This window comes from Anomaloglossus baeobatrachus, chromosome 5 (genome assembly GCF_048569485.1).
Source record: "Anomaloglossus baeobatrachus isolate aAnoBae1 chromosome 5, aAnoBae1.hap1, whole genome shotgun sequence".
NCBI classification, from domain to species: Eukaryota; Metazoa; Chordata; class Amphibia; order Anura; family Aromobatidae; genus Anomaloglossus; species Anomaloglossus baeobatrachus.
Genome location: NC_134357.1, coordinates 194690175 through 194705571, shown reverse-complemented (window position 1 = coordinate 194705571; position 15397 = coordinate 194690175). Strand labels below are relative to the sequence as shown.

General features: G+C 41.5%; 1 protein-coding gene across 5 annotated transcripts in view; it reads right to left on the bottom strand.

Annotated features, from left to right (window-relative positions):
- Positions 1-15397, bottom strand: part of DLG5 (discs large MAGUK scaffold protein 5) — a 343229-nt gene that overhangs the window by 84953 nt on the left and 242879 nt on the right. For all 5 annotated transcript variants that reach the window (XM_075349077.1, XM_075349073.1, XM_075349078.1 and 2 more), the window contains exon 21: positions 6135-6303. In XM_075349077.1, the coding sequence (XP_075205192.1) occupies positions 6135-6303 (169 nt within the window). The remainder of the gene's footprint in view (positions 1-6134; positions 6304-15397) is intronic.

The window sequence follows — 15397 nt, the reverse complement described above, 5'->3', positions numbered from 1 at the left end:
ACCACTGGGTCTTCCTCCACTATATCAGGTACTCTTGTGCCAGACACTTTAAAGTGAACTGCAAATATAATGGGAAGAAACAAAATCACAGAACAAACAATATTCTAAAGTGCAAATAATCCAAACATGAACAGGGAGCAAGCTCCCTTTCTTGCTGGAGGAAGTGCCCTGCTCACAAAAGCAGAGAGACAGATTCTCATATACAAGAAACCAAACACAGAACCAAAATGGAATAAGCAGAAACAACCTTAAGTGCAATTTCAGCAATCAAGCACAGAAACCAGCAAACTTCTCTGGAGTAGATTCAGGCACAGAATAAATGGGAGAAACTGAAGGGAAAACTCCCATCCATCTTCAGAAGCAACAGGAAACATTCACCACAGGCGGCCGCCAGGCAGAAACTGCTCTTCTAAATACACTAGGCTGATTTGTAATAGGATTTTCTGGATATCCAATTAACTCCAACACCTGTCTGAGTCACAGATTCAGACTTCATTTCATTACCATTCCTGGCCACCAGAGGGAGTTGCACACCAGCACCCACTCAGATGACATTCACAACACATACAGACAACACATAAGGCTGCTTTCACACTTGCGTTGTTTTGCATCAGTCACAATCCGTCGCCTTGAGGAATTATGGTATCCTGCAAAATATTTTGCAGGAATCCGTTTTTCCCCGATAGTCTTCTATTAGTGACGGATTGTGACTGATGGCCCTGCGTTGCATCCGCCGCGTGACGGATCAGTCGTTTACTGACTAACCGTCAGGGGGGAGAAACGCTGAATGTAACGTTTTTTTTGTGTGCAGCGGATCATTTTTTTTTACTGTGAGCATGCGCACAGTAAAAAACCATGATCTACTGTAAATTCAGTTCCAGCGGCCGGAATGATCAGCTTATCAACCGGCGGCCGCCTTTTGTGAATGATTAGCTGATCGCCCGGCAGCTGCTTTTTGTGAACGATGATCGTTCACAAAAGCCAGCCGATCAGCTGTTCGTTCACAGGAGGCGGACGCCGGTAAAACAGTAAAAAGAAAAAACTGATCTTTTTTTGCAGCATCAGTCACATCAGTTGAGCCACTATCTGCAACGCATCCGTTGCATCAGTCACACAACTCATGGTGACGGATGCAACAAGTGTGAAAGCAGCCCAATACATGATTCACATTATACTCCCCTCCTTCTTGGCCTCCTGAAGTTCAGAGGGTCTTTAGAAGCAGCTTCTCCAGCCACAGCAGTGCAGGCGCCCCTCCCCCTTTTCTCTATGGTTAAGACGGGAGCAGACAGGACACAGAGGAGCGGAGGGTGCACCGCAGGAAAGGGCCCTGTGTGACTTGTGGCCATGGTACTCACCTACCATGCGCTACCCCGGCATCCTCCTGCAATGCTGGGAACTGACCAGCGTGTAAGTGGCGCAGCGCATGATCGCAGTGTCAAGCGCGGCCATTTACAGCAGCATCAGCTATCAGCATATTCTCTGCTCCCCATGCTCAGGATCGTTTGCGTCGGTAGCAATATTCATGGCCTTAATCGGCGGCTGGCACATCGCAGTACAGGAACCCGATGGATCTCTGGGCAGCAATGTATTTCAGCAGGATGCGTGCCCTCCAATACACATCTATCTGAATCAGGGGCTAGGGCAGAACACACATTCTATGCAGATGTTTCATTGGTGGGCAGAACACAGATTCTATGCAGAAGTTTCCCTGGCGGGCAGAACACACAGATTCTATGCAGATGTTTCTCTGGCGGGCAGAACACAGATTCTATGCAGATGTTTCCCTGGCGAGCAGAACACACATATTCTATGCAGATGTTTCTCTGGTGGGCAGAACAGATTCTATGCAGATGTTTCCCTGGCGGGCAGAACACACAGATTCTATGCAGATGTTTCCCTAGTGGGCAGAACTCACAGATTATATACAAATGTTGTGTTTGTAGGCAGAACATACAGATTTTATGTAGACATTGCCTTGGTAGGATGAAAATACAAATTCTGTGAAGAAAGTAACAAAGCGGCTGTGTAAAATACCACATCTATGCTTAGCACATACTTTGCCTATGGGGTAATATGGCTGGTCAGTGCAGACAATAACTTTGTAGTCTTGCCAGATTCCATATGTACATTTACAACAATTACTCTGACTATTGAAAGAGAGAATGTAGCTAGTTGGTGCAAGCAATAATTGAACATCATGTTGGATACCATATCTATACTTGTCAAGTTGGGAGTAACGTTGGTGCCTATAGCTGAAAATTACTGTGTAGAAGTGTTTGTCCAAATTGTACACTTATCACTATTACAATAATTAATTATAAAAAGGGAGACTAGGCTTCAAGTTTGGAGCTGTATTATGAATAATTCATAATATTGACAATTTTAGACACTGTGGGCTTAGTTTAACCCCTTCACGACCGGCTAATTTGTCGCTTTCCGTTTTTTTTTTCGCCATTCTTTTTCTGAGAGACTTAACTTTTTTATTTTTCAGTCAATATGGTCATGTGAGGGCTCATTTTTTCCGGAACGAGCTGTACTTTTAAATTAAACCATCAGTTTTACCATATAGTGTACTGGAAAACGGCAAAAAAATTCCAAATGCAGAAAAATTGCAAAAAAAAGTGCGATAGCACTATGGTTTTTGAGATATTTTATTCACTATATGGTAAAACTGATGTGTTGGTGTGATGCCTCAGGTCAGTGCGAGTTCGTAGACACCAAACATGTATAGGTTTACTTTTATATAAGGGGTTAAAAAAAAATCGGAAGTTTGTCCGAAAAAAGTGGCGCACGTTTTACGCCATATTCCGTGACCTGTAGCGTTCTCATTTTTCGGGATCTATGGCTCAGTGACAGCTTATTTTTGCGTCTCGAGCTGACGTTTTTAACGGTACCATTTTTGCGCAGATGCTACGTTTTGATCGTCTCTTATTGCATTTTGCGCAAAAGTTGTGGCGACAAAAAAACGTCGTTTTGGCGGTTGGAATTTTTTTGCCGCTACACCATATACTGACCAGATTAATTGATTTTATATTTTGATAGATCGGGCGTTTCTGAACGCGGCGATACCAAAAGTGTGTATATTTTTTATTTTTTTAACCCTTTAATTTTCAATGGGGCGAATGGGGGGTGATTTGAATTTTTAGTTTTTTTTTAATTTTATAAAACTTTTTTTAACTTTTTTTTTATTTTACTAGTCCCCCTAGGGGGCTATTGCGATCAGCAATCCGATCGCTCTGCAGTATCTGCTGATCACAGCTACACAGCTGTAAACAGCAGATACACTCTCTTTCTTTTTCACTGTGCAGCGGGCACAGCGAAAGTGAAAGCAAGTCATGTGTAGTACTGGAGTCATCACATGACCCTGTGCTACCATGACAACTATCGGAAGTCACGTGACCGCGTCACGTGACTTCCGGTATCGGGCGGTAAGTAAAAGTTTGCCGCAATCGCGCTTATAATGGCGCTGTCACGTATTGACAGCGCCATTTAAGGGGTTAATCGGCACGAGCAGATAACGATTCTGCTCGTGCCTAGCAGGAACACATCTCAGCTGTGAAAATCAGCTGAGATGTGCGCCGATCGCGGCATGCTGCCGCCGGAGGACCGCGGGCAGTAACAATATGACATTTAGGACGTAATTTTACTGCCCGCGGTCGTTAAGGGGTTAAAGATCCATTAAATTGAATATGCTTTATGCACAGACAATCCAGAGTGAGCGTTAAAGCAGTATTCTCATGTTATTAAAATCCTTTGGTTACACAGCATGGGAATAATCAAGTTTACTATTGACTTGCTGTTTTTTTTATTTGCGGTATTCTCCTGGAATGAGAGCTTTTATCTTACATTGTGTACAGCTTGTTACCATGGAAATCGGAAACCAGAGCCTGGCCTCGTCTGTACAGTAGTTACATTCCAGGAGAGGTGTTAATTCTTAAAATCCCAGCCATCTCTATGCTACCCATTGATTTCTGTACAGTAGTTAGCTGCTCCACTCCCTTCCCCCTCAGCTCCTGAATGGGTTCTTATCAGTTCTGCAATATCACAATACCCAGCTTCAGCACTTTCTATAGCAGGTCTCCTAAACCCCATGCTTGTTGAAAGTCCCTGTTATTGCTTTATGTAAATATAGTGATAACAGTATAGATTCAGAACAAGCACTAAAGGCCCCTTTACACACTGCAACATCACTAACGACATCGCTGTAACGTCCCCGGTTTTGTGACGCAATAGCGACCTCCCCAGCGACATTGCAGTGTATGAAACGCATCAGCGACCTGGCCCCCGCTGTGAGGTTGCTGATCGCTACAAATCTTTCAAGACCATTTTTTGGTCCTTTGTTTCCCACTGAGCAGCAAGCATCGGTGTGTTTGACACCGTTACAACAACTTCGTTAGCGACTTCCCTTTCAAATAGCTGCTTTAACACGTCCCCAATGACCAGCTAGGTCGTTCTGCAGGTCCGTATCGCTGCTGCGTCGTTGGTAAGGTCTGCCTGTTTGACAGCTCACCAGTGACTCACCAGAGACTTTGTAGCGATCCCGGCCAGGTGGGTATCGCTGGTGGGATCGCTAGAAAGTCTCAGTGTGTAAAGGGGCCTTAACAGACAACAAGGAAGCAAAGAGACTTCAGAACAAGGAGCTGCTCAATAGGCAACTTGAGAACATTAATTTAATCCACTTTGTTTGACAAAAAAGGAGTGGGCATAGAAAAAAATATGTGCTAAGGCTACAGAAACCAAGAGAGCTGCAAAATATCCCTGTGCTCCAAGACTAGTGTCTGCAATCTGAGTCTCAAAGTTGTAGCCTTAGCCGTGGAATAACTGGACTCGATTTTTGAGACCAACCGGTCAAAGTCTGCAGAAAATAAAGGAAAAAGCATCAGAAGAAGCAGGATGATAAGATGAAAAACACGTGAGGAGACAAGGAGTGTTTGCTCCTGGAAGATAGGGGCTAACATATCTTCAGCTAAGCCACCGATGGAAGTTAAGTGTACAGAAAGAAGGGAAGGGAGGCAATGGTGGTGCATTAGGGGGACTCTTTCTATGCTTCATGTGGTACTGTCAGTGTTTGGAGGAGGAGGTGAGGGTGGTTTAGGGTCAACCATTTCAGCAATTGACAATCGGTCAAGAGAATATGCTGAAATATTGGGGCGAGCAGGCATAAGCTTTGTGTGATTCCATGGCTTGCAGAAGTACAGAATCTTGGCTGCCCTGTTCCACTTGTCTTCTTTTTTTTAATCAAGCAATTTCTAATTTTAATTTTCAATAATATAGATTTCTTGGTTGAGGAAGCAACAGTGTGAAGATTCAAAATTGTTCTTTCTGACCATTTAAGCAGTCAGATTACATTGTCCCTCATTTCCTAGTTAGAAAGGAAAATTAAGTAGTAGAGTCCTGCAACATCATGGAGGCCTACATCTTAAGGGCATCATGCTAAAACGAAGTCAGCTAATCAGCTCAGGGTCTGCAGGAGGGGTACAGCTAGTAAGAGAGGCTGACACTTAGATACTAAGTGCACACTTGCTAGTGGCAACGGCTATAGCCAAGGACTTCTGCATCTTCCATTGATGTGGATGAAAATTTTTAATTAAATAATATGACAACTACAACATATTGCAACTTAATCTGACACAATAGGTCTAATATATCCTTTTGTAAATATATCTGTCCAAGTCAATTATTATGGCTAAATTAATCCAATAAAAATAATTGGTTCTGCTACCTAACATTTTGTAATGAAACAGTCAGGCTATGTGCACTCGTTGCAGATTTGGTTGCAGACAATCTACACCAAATCTGCATGTTCTGGCTGAAAAAAAAATGTGCATTTTTGCCACGATTTGATGCAGTTATTTTATGTTTTTCTTCATTGCTTTCAATTGAAAAAAACACAAAAAGAATTAACATGCTTCTACAAAATCCACAAGGAATAAATCCTGAATGTGCACAACACTTCAGAATTCTCATAGATTTTGCTGGCACAAGGATATCATAGCAGATTTGTGAAAATCTCCAAGACAAACGGTGTTAAAAAACGCACCGTGTGCACACAGGCTGTCAATACTTTATGCCTAGAATACCTGTACAATTATATAGAGATTTATAATTAGTTACACAAAAATAATTCATTTTACCTGTCTTTCCTGCGATCCGCCATGGGTACAGTGCTGACAGAAATTCTAGGCAAGCTGGCAATAGAATTTTGTGACTGGCTACTTGCAAACGACGACATTTCTAAATTAAGGGGAGAATGAGGCGGGCTGACAAGGCTTGGACTACTGCACTCGGATTGTGAAAGAGAACCTATGAATAAAAAGGAAAAACAATGCACATGGGCACACACCTTTGTAGAAGAAGAAACAGACAGACACTTTTTAATAATTTCTAGAAATGTGCAACAAACCTCCATTTAATGGAGTAAAAACTAAAACTGTAAAGCATTTACGACCTCTTTTAAAAACTGTTGCTGCTCAGTCGAGAATAATTATCCAAAATATGGTCCATGTGATCAGACTGGCCTATCAGCATTGTACATTAAATAATGCTGCACATAGCATTGTGCATGTGTTCGCTTTTAATGCCATGCACAGTGTTATTGGCCGCTAACAAGTTTAGTCACATGCCCGTCAATCAGCTATCATGTTCTGCACTGGAGCAATATACTATTAGGGGGCAACACAGTTGAAAAGAGGACATAAATTCCTTCACAACATCCATGGAACATGTATGGCGCACGTCGGAAGCGAGCTCATGGGGTGAGCTTGCCCCACACAATGCAGGTTATGGCTGCGTGTTACAATTGGGGGTGGAGCGAAGTTCTGCCCGCGATTGTTAACCTGTTAAATTCCACTGTCAAACTCAGACAGGGGGATTTTATTCTCTCGCCTGCACACCTGTGACGTGATCGCCGAGGAGTTGCTATGACAGCAGGTGGTCTGAAGACCTCCGTATTTTATCAAAGCAGCAAACCCTGTCTGTGGCCGGGATTTAAAGGAGACTGTGATTTCTGCTATATACAGCAACGCTACAGCATTGCTGTATATAGAATGAGCAATCAAACGATCTGATCGCAGGTTACAGTCCACTATGGGTACTTTTAATCCCTTCACCCCAGGGCGATTATCCATTTTTCGTTTTCATTTTTTCCTCTCTTTCTTCCAAGAGCCATAACTTTTTTATTTTTCCACCCATATAGCCATATGAGGGCTTGTTTGTTGCAGGACAGGTTATACTTTTGAACACCACCATTCATTATGCCACACATTTTACTGGAAATTGGGAAAAAAAATTCAAAGTGCGGTGAAATTGCAAAAAAAGGAGGGTTTATTTACCATGTTCAATAATTGGTAAAACGGACCCAGCATTATAATTCCCCAGCTCAGTTCAAGTTTGTAGATGCCAAACATATAGAATTTTACTTTTATGTAAGCGATGACAAAAAATTCAGACGTTTGTTTAAAAAAAAAAAAAGAATTGTGCTTTTGTCGCCATTTTCCGAGACCCATATTGTTTTCATTTTTCAGGATATGGAGCTTGTTTTTAATCATGCTATTTTTTGATAAATGCGCCGTTTCGATTGTCGGTTTTTGCATTTTAATGCAATGTTGCGTGATCAAGAAAAATTTAATTCTTGAGTTTTGTTTTGTTTTTTTTCTCGCTATGCCATTTACTGATCAGATGAATTTATTTTATATGTTGATAGATCGGGTATTTCTGAATGCGGTGATACCAAATATGTGTACATTTTTCTTATTATTATTACTTTATTTTCAATGGGGCAAATGGGAGGTGATTGTTTTACATTTTTTATGATTTTAACAGTCCCCCTAGGGGATTTTATGCCTGTACTATCTGATTGCTTCTCCTGATCAGAGCGATACTTCAGCATAAATGCTGTGTTCCTGTGAGTGTCGGCGCTCTGCCAGCATTCACAGGAAACACATCATGGTCATCATCTGACCTCACGCTGCCATACCTACCTATTGGTGCCCCGTGAACGCATCACGTGGCCGCTGATGGCAGCGGGAAGTAGCTTGATCACCACCAGAGCGCTTTAGATCGCATTGTAAGAGTGCGATCTAAGGGGTTAACAGGCATGGGTGGATCAGAGATGCACCCATGCATGTTAGCTGCATATGTCTGCTGATCAGATCAGCATAATGCGGCTCGCAGGCAATACATTACCAATGATGTATAGACTACAAAGAAATGCTGTAACAAGTGATCAAAATGTCATCTCTATCCCAAAATGGTATCAATAAAAACGTCATCTCAGTACGCAAAAAAAATAAGCCATCGTACGGCTCCATTGACCGAAAAATGAAACCGTTACGGGTCTTGGAAAATTGCGACAAAACCACCCCAATGTCTATGGGGGTTTTTTTTAACTTCTGATTTATTTTTTTTACCGGTAAAATAATAAAAAAAACAAAAAACTGGACATGTTTGGCATCATCATAATTGTACTGATGAGCAGAATTATATTGCGAGATCATTTTTACCACAAAATGTACACCGTAAAAAGCAATTTCCAAAAAAAAAAAAGTTAAAATTCTGTTTTGTTTTTTTTTTAAATTTTTCCACATTTGGATTTTTTCCCTGTTTTACAGTACGCTCTGTGGTAACATGAATGCTGTCATTCACAAGTACATCTCATCTTGCAAAAAAACATGACGGTCTTTGTGGACAGAAAAATAAAATTTATAGCTCTAGGAAGAAGGGTAGAAAAAAACAGAAAAGCCAAAAACAGAAAATGGCCCATTGTGAAGGAGCTAATCCAGCTCTAGTAAGTCAATTCTATCTGCTACTCGATTCGGAGGTTTCTCTCTATAAATAGTTAAGAATTGGCTAGCCTCTCTACTGAAGCAGACATAGCCATGTAATGTGTCCAGATCAGCACAGAAGGCTTCTACTTGCTGATAACCAAAGTTGCACACATACTATAAAATGTATGAAATAAACCTAACAACACCTTCATAGTAGTATACAGTATACAACACATATTATAGGTACAGTGGTATGAAAAAGTGTTTGCCCCTTCCTAATTTCTTATTCTTTTACATGTTTGTCACACTTACATGTTTCAGATCACAAAACAAATGTAATTATTAAACAAATATAACACAAGTAAACACAAAATGCAGTATATAAATGAAAGTCTTTATTATTGAGGGGAAAAGAAATTCAAGCCTACAGGGCCTGTGTGAAAAAGTGATTGCCCCCCAAACCTAATAACTGGTTGGGATACCCTTAGCCGCAACAACTGCAATTAAGTGTTTGTGATAACTGGCAAGGAGTCTTTTACAATACTCTTGAGGAATATTGGCCACTCATCTGTGCAGAATTGTTGTAATTCAGCCACATTGAATGGTTTCTGAGCATGAACCGCCTTTTTAAGGTCATGCCACAGCATCTCATTTGGATTAAAGGCAAGGACTTTTCACTAGGCTACTCCAAAGTCTTAATTTTATTTTTCTTAAGGCATTCAGAGGTGGACTTAGTGTGTTTTGGATCATTGTGCTGCTGCATAAACCAGGTGCACTTCAGCTTGAGGTCACAAATAGATTGCCAGACATTCTCCATCAATATTTTTTTGTAGACCGCAGAATTCATGGTTCCATTTACCACAGCAAGTCTTCTAGGTCCTGAAGCAGCAAAACAGCCACAGACCATCACACTACCATCACCATATTTAACTGTTGGTATAATGTTCCTTTTCTGAAATGGTGTGTTAATTCTGTGCCAGATGTAATGGGACATGCATGTCTCATCAGCCCACAGAGTATTCTCCTAAAGTCTTGGGAATCATCAAGATGTTTTTTGGCAAAAATGAGAAGAACCTTTATGTTCTTTTTGCTCAGCATTGGTTTCCCTCTTGGAACTCTGCCATGCAGGTCATTTTTGTCCAGTCTTTTTCTTATGGGGGAGTCATGAACTCTCACCTTAAGGGAATCTGTCAGCAGGTTTTTGCTACCTCATCTGACAGCAACATAATGCAAGCAAGGAGATTTGAAAACAATGGTGTATCACATAGATTACGGGAGGAACAGCTACACCCAGTACTCAAAGAATTGGGTTTCAAGCATGTAGCTGATCTGGGAGACCTGTCAGAGCTGTCCCACCCACACCAGGCTTTCAATAGAGATTGTGCATTGACTTTGAGGTGTCAATCACAGCAGGGGGAGTGTCAAACTTCTCTTCGCAGTGCACTTCTAATTCTGCAATGTTAATGACAGGATAACGTCTTGCAAAACCTGATAAATTATTGATCCTTTATCCTTGTCTCTGTATATTACTTGTACTTTGATCATGTAATAAATAATTTCTATATTTTTGCAAGAAATTGTTTATGATTCATTTTTGATTATGTGGTCACGTATAGGACCATGACTACTCTACCCTTCAGTTCTCTCGTTATCTAAATTCCAGTTTAGGGTGTAGATATCTATATATTGGTTGATATGGTGTCTATTCTGCCCTTACCTAAGTAATGTTAATGACAGGGTAATAAAGCAATCAGTTTACGTAAACAACAGCGCACATGCAGATGAGAGGCCTAGTTGCTTTTTGTTTTATAACCCCCTACATCATGTGTCCTCAGCAGTCATAGCAAAAAAACTGCTGACAGATTGACAGATTCCCTTTTAAATGAGGTCTGCAGTTCTTTGGATGTTGTTGTGGGGTTCTTTTGTGACCTCTCTGGTGAGTTGTCGCTTGTCTCTTGGAGACATTTTGGTCGACTGGCCACTCCTGGGAAGGTTCACCACTGTTTCATGTTTTTGCCATTTATGGATAATGACTGTCACTGTGGAATGTTTGAGTCCCAAAGTTTTAGAAATTGCTTTATAACCTTTTTCCAAACTGAAAAATATCAATTATTTCGTTTCTCAGTTGTTCCTGAATTTCTTTGGATTGCAGCATGATGTCTACCTTTTGAGGATCTTTTAGTCTACTTCACTTTGTCAAGCAGATCACATTTAATTGATTTCTTGATTGAGAACAGATGTGGCAATAATCAGGCCTAAGTGTGGCTAGGAACATTGACCTCAGCTTCCGAAATGTGTGATTAAACCTCAGTTAATTTATGTTTTAAAGAGAGGGGAGCAAACACTTTCACAAAGGGCCCTGTAGGTTTGGATTTCGTTTTCCTTAATAATAAAGACCTTCATCTATAAACTGTATTCTGTGTTTAGTTGTGTTATTTTTGTCTAATATTTACATTTGTTTGGTGACCTGAAACATTTAAGTAAAGGCCCAGTCACACTAAACAACTTACCAGCGATCCCAACAACGATCCAACCTGATAGGGATCGCTGGTAAGTTGCTAGGAGGTTGCTGGTGAGATGTCAGACTGCGACGCTCCAGCGATCCCACCAGCAACCTGACCTGGCAGGGATCGCTGGAGCGTCGCTACACGAGTTGCTGGTGAGCTCACCAGCAACCAGTGACCAGCCCCCAGCCAGCAGCGCCGCGTGGAAGATGCTGCGCTTGGTAACTAAGGTAAATATCGGGTAACCAACCAAACCACACATTGGGTTAATTACCCGATGTGTGCTGTAGCTACATGTGCAGAGAGCAGGGAGCCGCGCACACTGCTTAGTGCTGGCTCCCTGCTCTCCTAGTTACAGCACACATGGGGTTAATTACCCGATGTGTGCTGCAGCTAGATGTGCAAGGAGCAGGAGCCGGCACTGACAGTGAGAGCCGAGGAGGCTGGTAACGAAGGTAAATATCGGGTAACCAAGGACAGGGCTTCTTGGTTACCCGATGTTTACCGTGGTTACCAGTGTCCGCAGAAGCCGGCTCCTGCTGCCTGCACATTTAGTTGTTGCTGTCTCGCTGTCACACACAGCGATCTGTGCTTCACAGCGGGACAGCAACAACTAAAAAATGGCCCAGGACATTCAGCAACAGCCAACGACCTCACAGCAGGGGCCAGGTTGTTGCTGGATGTCACACACAGCAACATCGCTAGCAACGTCACAAAAGTTGATCGTTAGCAGCGATGTTGCTAGCGATGTTGCTAGCGATGTTGCTTAGTGTGACGTGGCCTTAAGGCCCAGTCACACTCAACGACTTACCAGCGATCCCGAAAACGAGGCGACCTGATAGGGATTGCAGGTAAGTCGCTGGGAGGTCGCTGGTGAAATGTCACACAGTCAGACATTACCAACGATGCAGGAACGATACAGGTCGCAGTAGCGACCTGTATAACGATCTCAGCAGTCACTGTGACACTGTCACACAGTGTCAAACACAGCGATGTGTCCTGGCCAGCAGGACATCGCCTTTGAAAAAAATGGCCTGGACCACTCTGCAACTACTAGCGATCTCACAGCAGGGGCCTGATCGCTGGTAGATGTCACACATAACGAGATTGCTACTACGTCACAGAAACTGTGACTCAGCAGCGATCTCGCTAGCGATCTCGTTATGTGTGACGGTACCTTAAGACAAACATGCAAATGAATAAGAAATCAGGAAGGGGGCAAACACTTTTTCACATTACTGTAGCTAAAAATGCAATAAGAATGGAGTAGATTTTGTTTTTTATGTCATTAGAGGACAATTTGTTGCTTATATTTTTTCATATTATTCCAGATTTTCTAAATCTGCAAATATTCATGCAGAAGCTAAAAATGTATGCAAACACAAAACATGCACAGTGTTTCTACTTCAGCCCAATACATACATTATCATCACAATTTTCTCCTGATGTAATAAATGACTACTATGACTTTAACTGACAGGGAAATATATATACTTCATAAAATTGTACGAGGGGTTGCTGATAAGCGTTTGGCTTTGCGATCTTTTTTGTTTCCATGGTAACGAATGTTACATCACATGAAAGCCTTATGTGTCTAATATACAGGTCTGGCAAAAATTAAGAGACCACTTCAAAATTGTCAGTTTTTCTGATTTTTCTCTTTACAGGTATATTTTTGAGTAAAATGTAAATTGTTCTTTTATTCTACAAACTACAGTCAACATGTCTCTGAATTTCCAAGCAATAAAATTTGTATTTATTTTCTGAAAATGAGAAATGGTCAAAATAACAAAAAAAATGCATTGATTTCATTTCAGACCTCAAATAATGCAAAGTTCATAATCATTTAGAAACAACAATACTAATAATGAGTTCAGAAATCAATATTTTGTGGAATAACTATGATTTTTCATCACAGTTTTCATGCGTCTTGGCATGCTTTCCACCAGTCTTTCACACTGCTTTTGGGTGATCTTATGCCACTCCTGGTGCAAAAATTTAAGCAGTTCTTCTTTGTTTGATGGCTTATGACTATCCATCTTCCTTTTGACTACATTACGGAGGTTTTCAATGGGGTTCAGGTCTGGAGATTGGGCTGGCCATGACAGGGTTTTGATGTGGTGGTCCTTCATCCACACATTGATTAACCTAGCTGTGTGACATGGCGCATTGTCCTGCTGGGAAAACGAGTCCTCAGAGTTGGGGAACATTGCCTGAGCATAAGGAAGCAACTGCTTTTACAGGATAACCTTTTATGCAGCTTGATTCATACGTCCTTCACTTTGCGAAGGACATATAAATCAAGCCGCATACAAGGTTATCCTGGAAAAACAGTTGTTTCCTTTTGCTCAGACAATGTTCCCCAACTCTGAAGCCTGGTTTTTCCAGCAGGACAATGCACCATGCCACACAGCTAGGCTAATCGATGTGTGCATTAAAGGACCACCACATCAAAAACCCTGTCATGGCCAGCCCAATCGCCAGTACTGAACCCCATTGAAAACCTCTGGAATGTAATCAAGAGGAAGATGGATAGTCACAAGCCTAACATTTTGCACCAGGAGTGGCATAAGGTCACCCAAAACCAGTGTGAAAGACTGATGGTAAGCATACCGAGACGCATGAAAGCTGTGATTAAAAATCATAGTTATTTCACAAAATATTGATTTCTGAACTCTTCCTGAGTTAAAACATTATTAGTATTGTTATTCAAAATGATTCTGAACTTGTTTTCTTTGCATTATTTGAAGTCTGAAAGCAATGCCATTTTTTGTTATCTTGATGATCTCTCATTTTCAGAAAATAAATACAACATTTATTGCTTGGAAATTCGGAGACATGTTTCCAGTAGTTTATAGAATATAAAAACAATTTACATTCTACTCAAAAATATAACGATAAAGAGAAAAATCAGAAAAACTGACAATTTGCAGTGGTCACTTAATTTTTGCCAGAGATGTATTTTTTTCAAAATGTTATGTTTGTTGCTTATTGCAACAGTGTTCTACGTGCACAGGAAAACAAAATGGCGGAGTCTAATGTGATATTCACAGCAACTGAGAGCAGAGGAGTGATAAATGTTTTGTTTCTGCAAGGAAAGTCCATGAAGGATATTCATAGTAATATGTCGCAGACATTGGGGGATCAATGCCCTTCACGTTCCACAGTTAAGAACTGGGTTGCCAAATTTAAAATGGGCCACTTCAGCACCAATGATGAGGAACGTCCTGGACGACAGAGTGGTTGTTGTTTTGTAGATTGTCGATGCTGTGCACAACCTCATACTGGAGAATCGACGAATTTCAGCTAAAGCAATAGCAGACATCATGGGGATTTCCCGTGAACGTGTTTGTGTCATTATCCATGAACATTTGACATGAGGAAGCTATCTGCAAAGTGGGTCCCCAAATGTTTGACAACAGATCAGAGAAGCCTGCGAGTGAAAACTTCCCGGTCAATTTGTTAGCGTTTCCAGACTGATAAGAACTTCCTGGATCGACTGGTCACTATGGATGAGACCTGGATTTATTTGTATGACCCTGAAAACAAGGAGTAGCCAAAAGAGTGGAGGCACAGTGGTTCTCCTCGTCTAAAAGAAGTTCAGCGTGCAAAAATCAGACACTAAGGTGATGGCGTTTGTGTTCTGGGATAAGGAGGGCTGCTAGTGGACTACCTTCAAATGTGTTCAACCATCAATGCAAGGTATTACATTGAACTTTTGGACCAACTGAAGGCAGGAAGGAAGGAATCTTGTTCCTGCAAGACAACGCCTCAGCTCCCACTGCACAAGCAAACACAGAAAAACTGGCAGAGCTGGATGACCACCCACCTTATTCACCAGATCTAGCTCCCGCCGACTATCATCTGTTTCCAAACCTGAAGAAACACCTCAAGGGGACAAAATTTCACACCATTTCTGATGCCATAGCTGCTACGGATGCCTGGTTTGAGGCACAACAGAAATCCTTCTTTTTGCTAGGCTTACAGAACTTGGAATACCGATGTAAAAAGTGTGATGACATCAGTGGAGAGTAGAATAAATGTAAAGTTTCATCATCCTATCTCGTTTCTTTCTGGATAAAGCCAAAGACTTATCAGCAGCCCCTCATAGTACACTGTTCAGTGTTA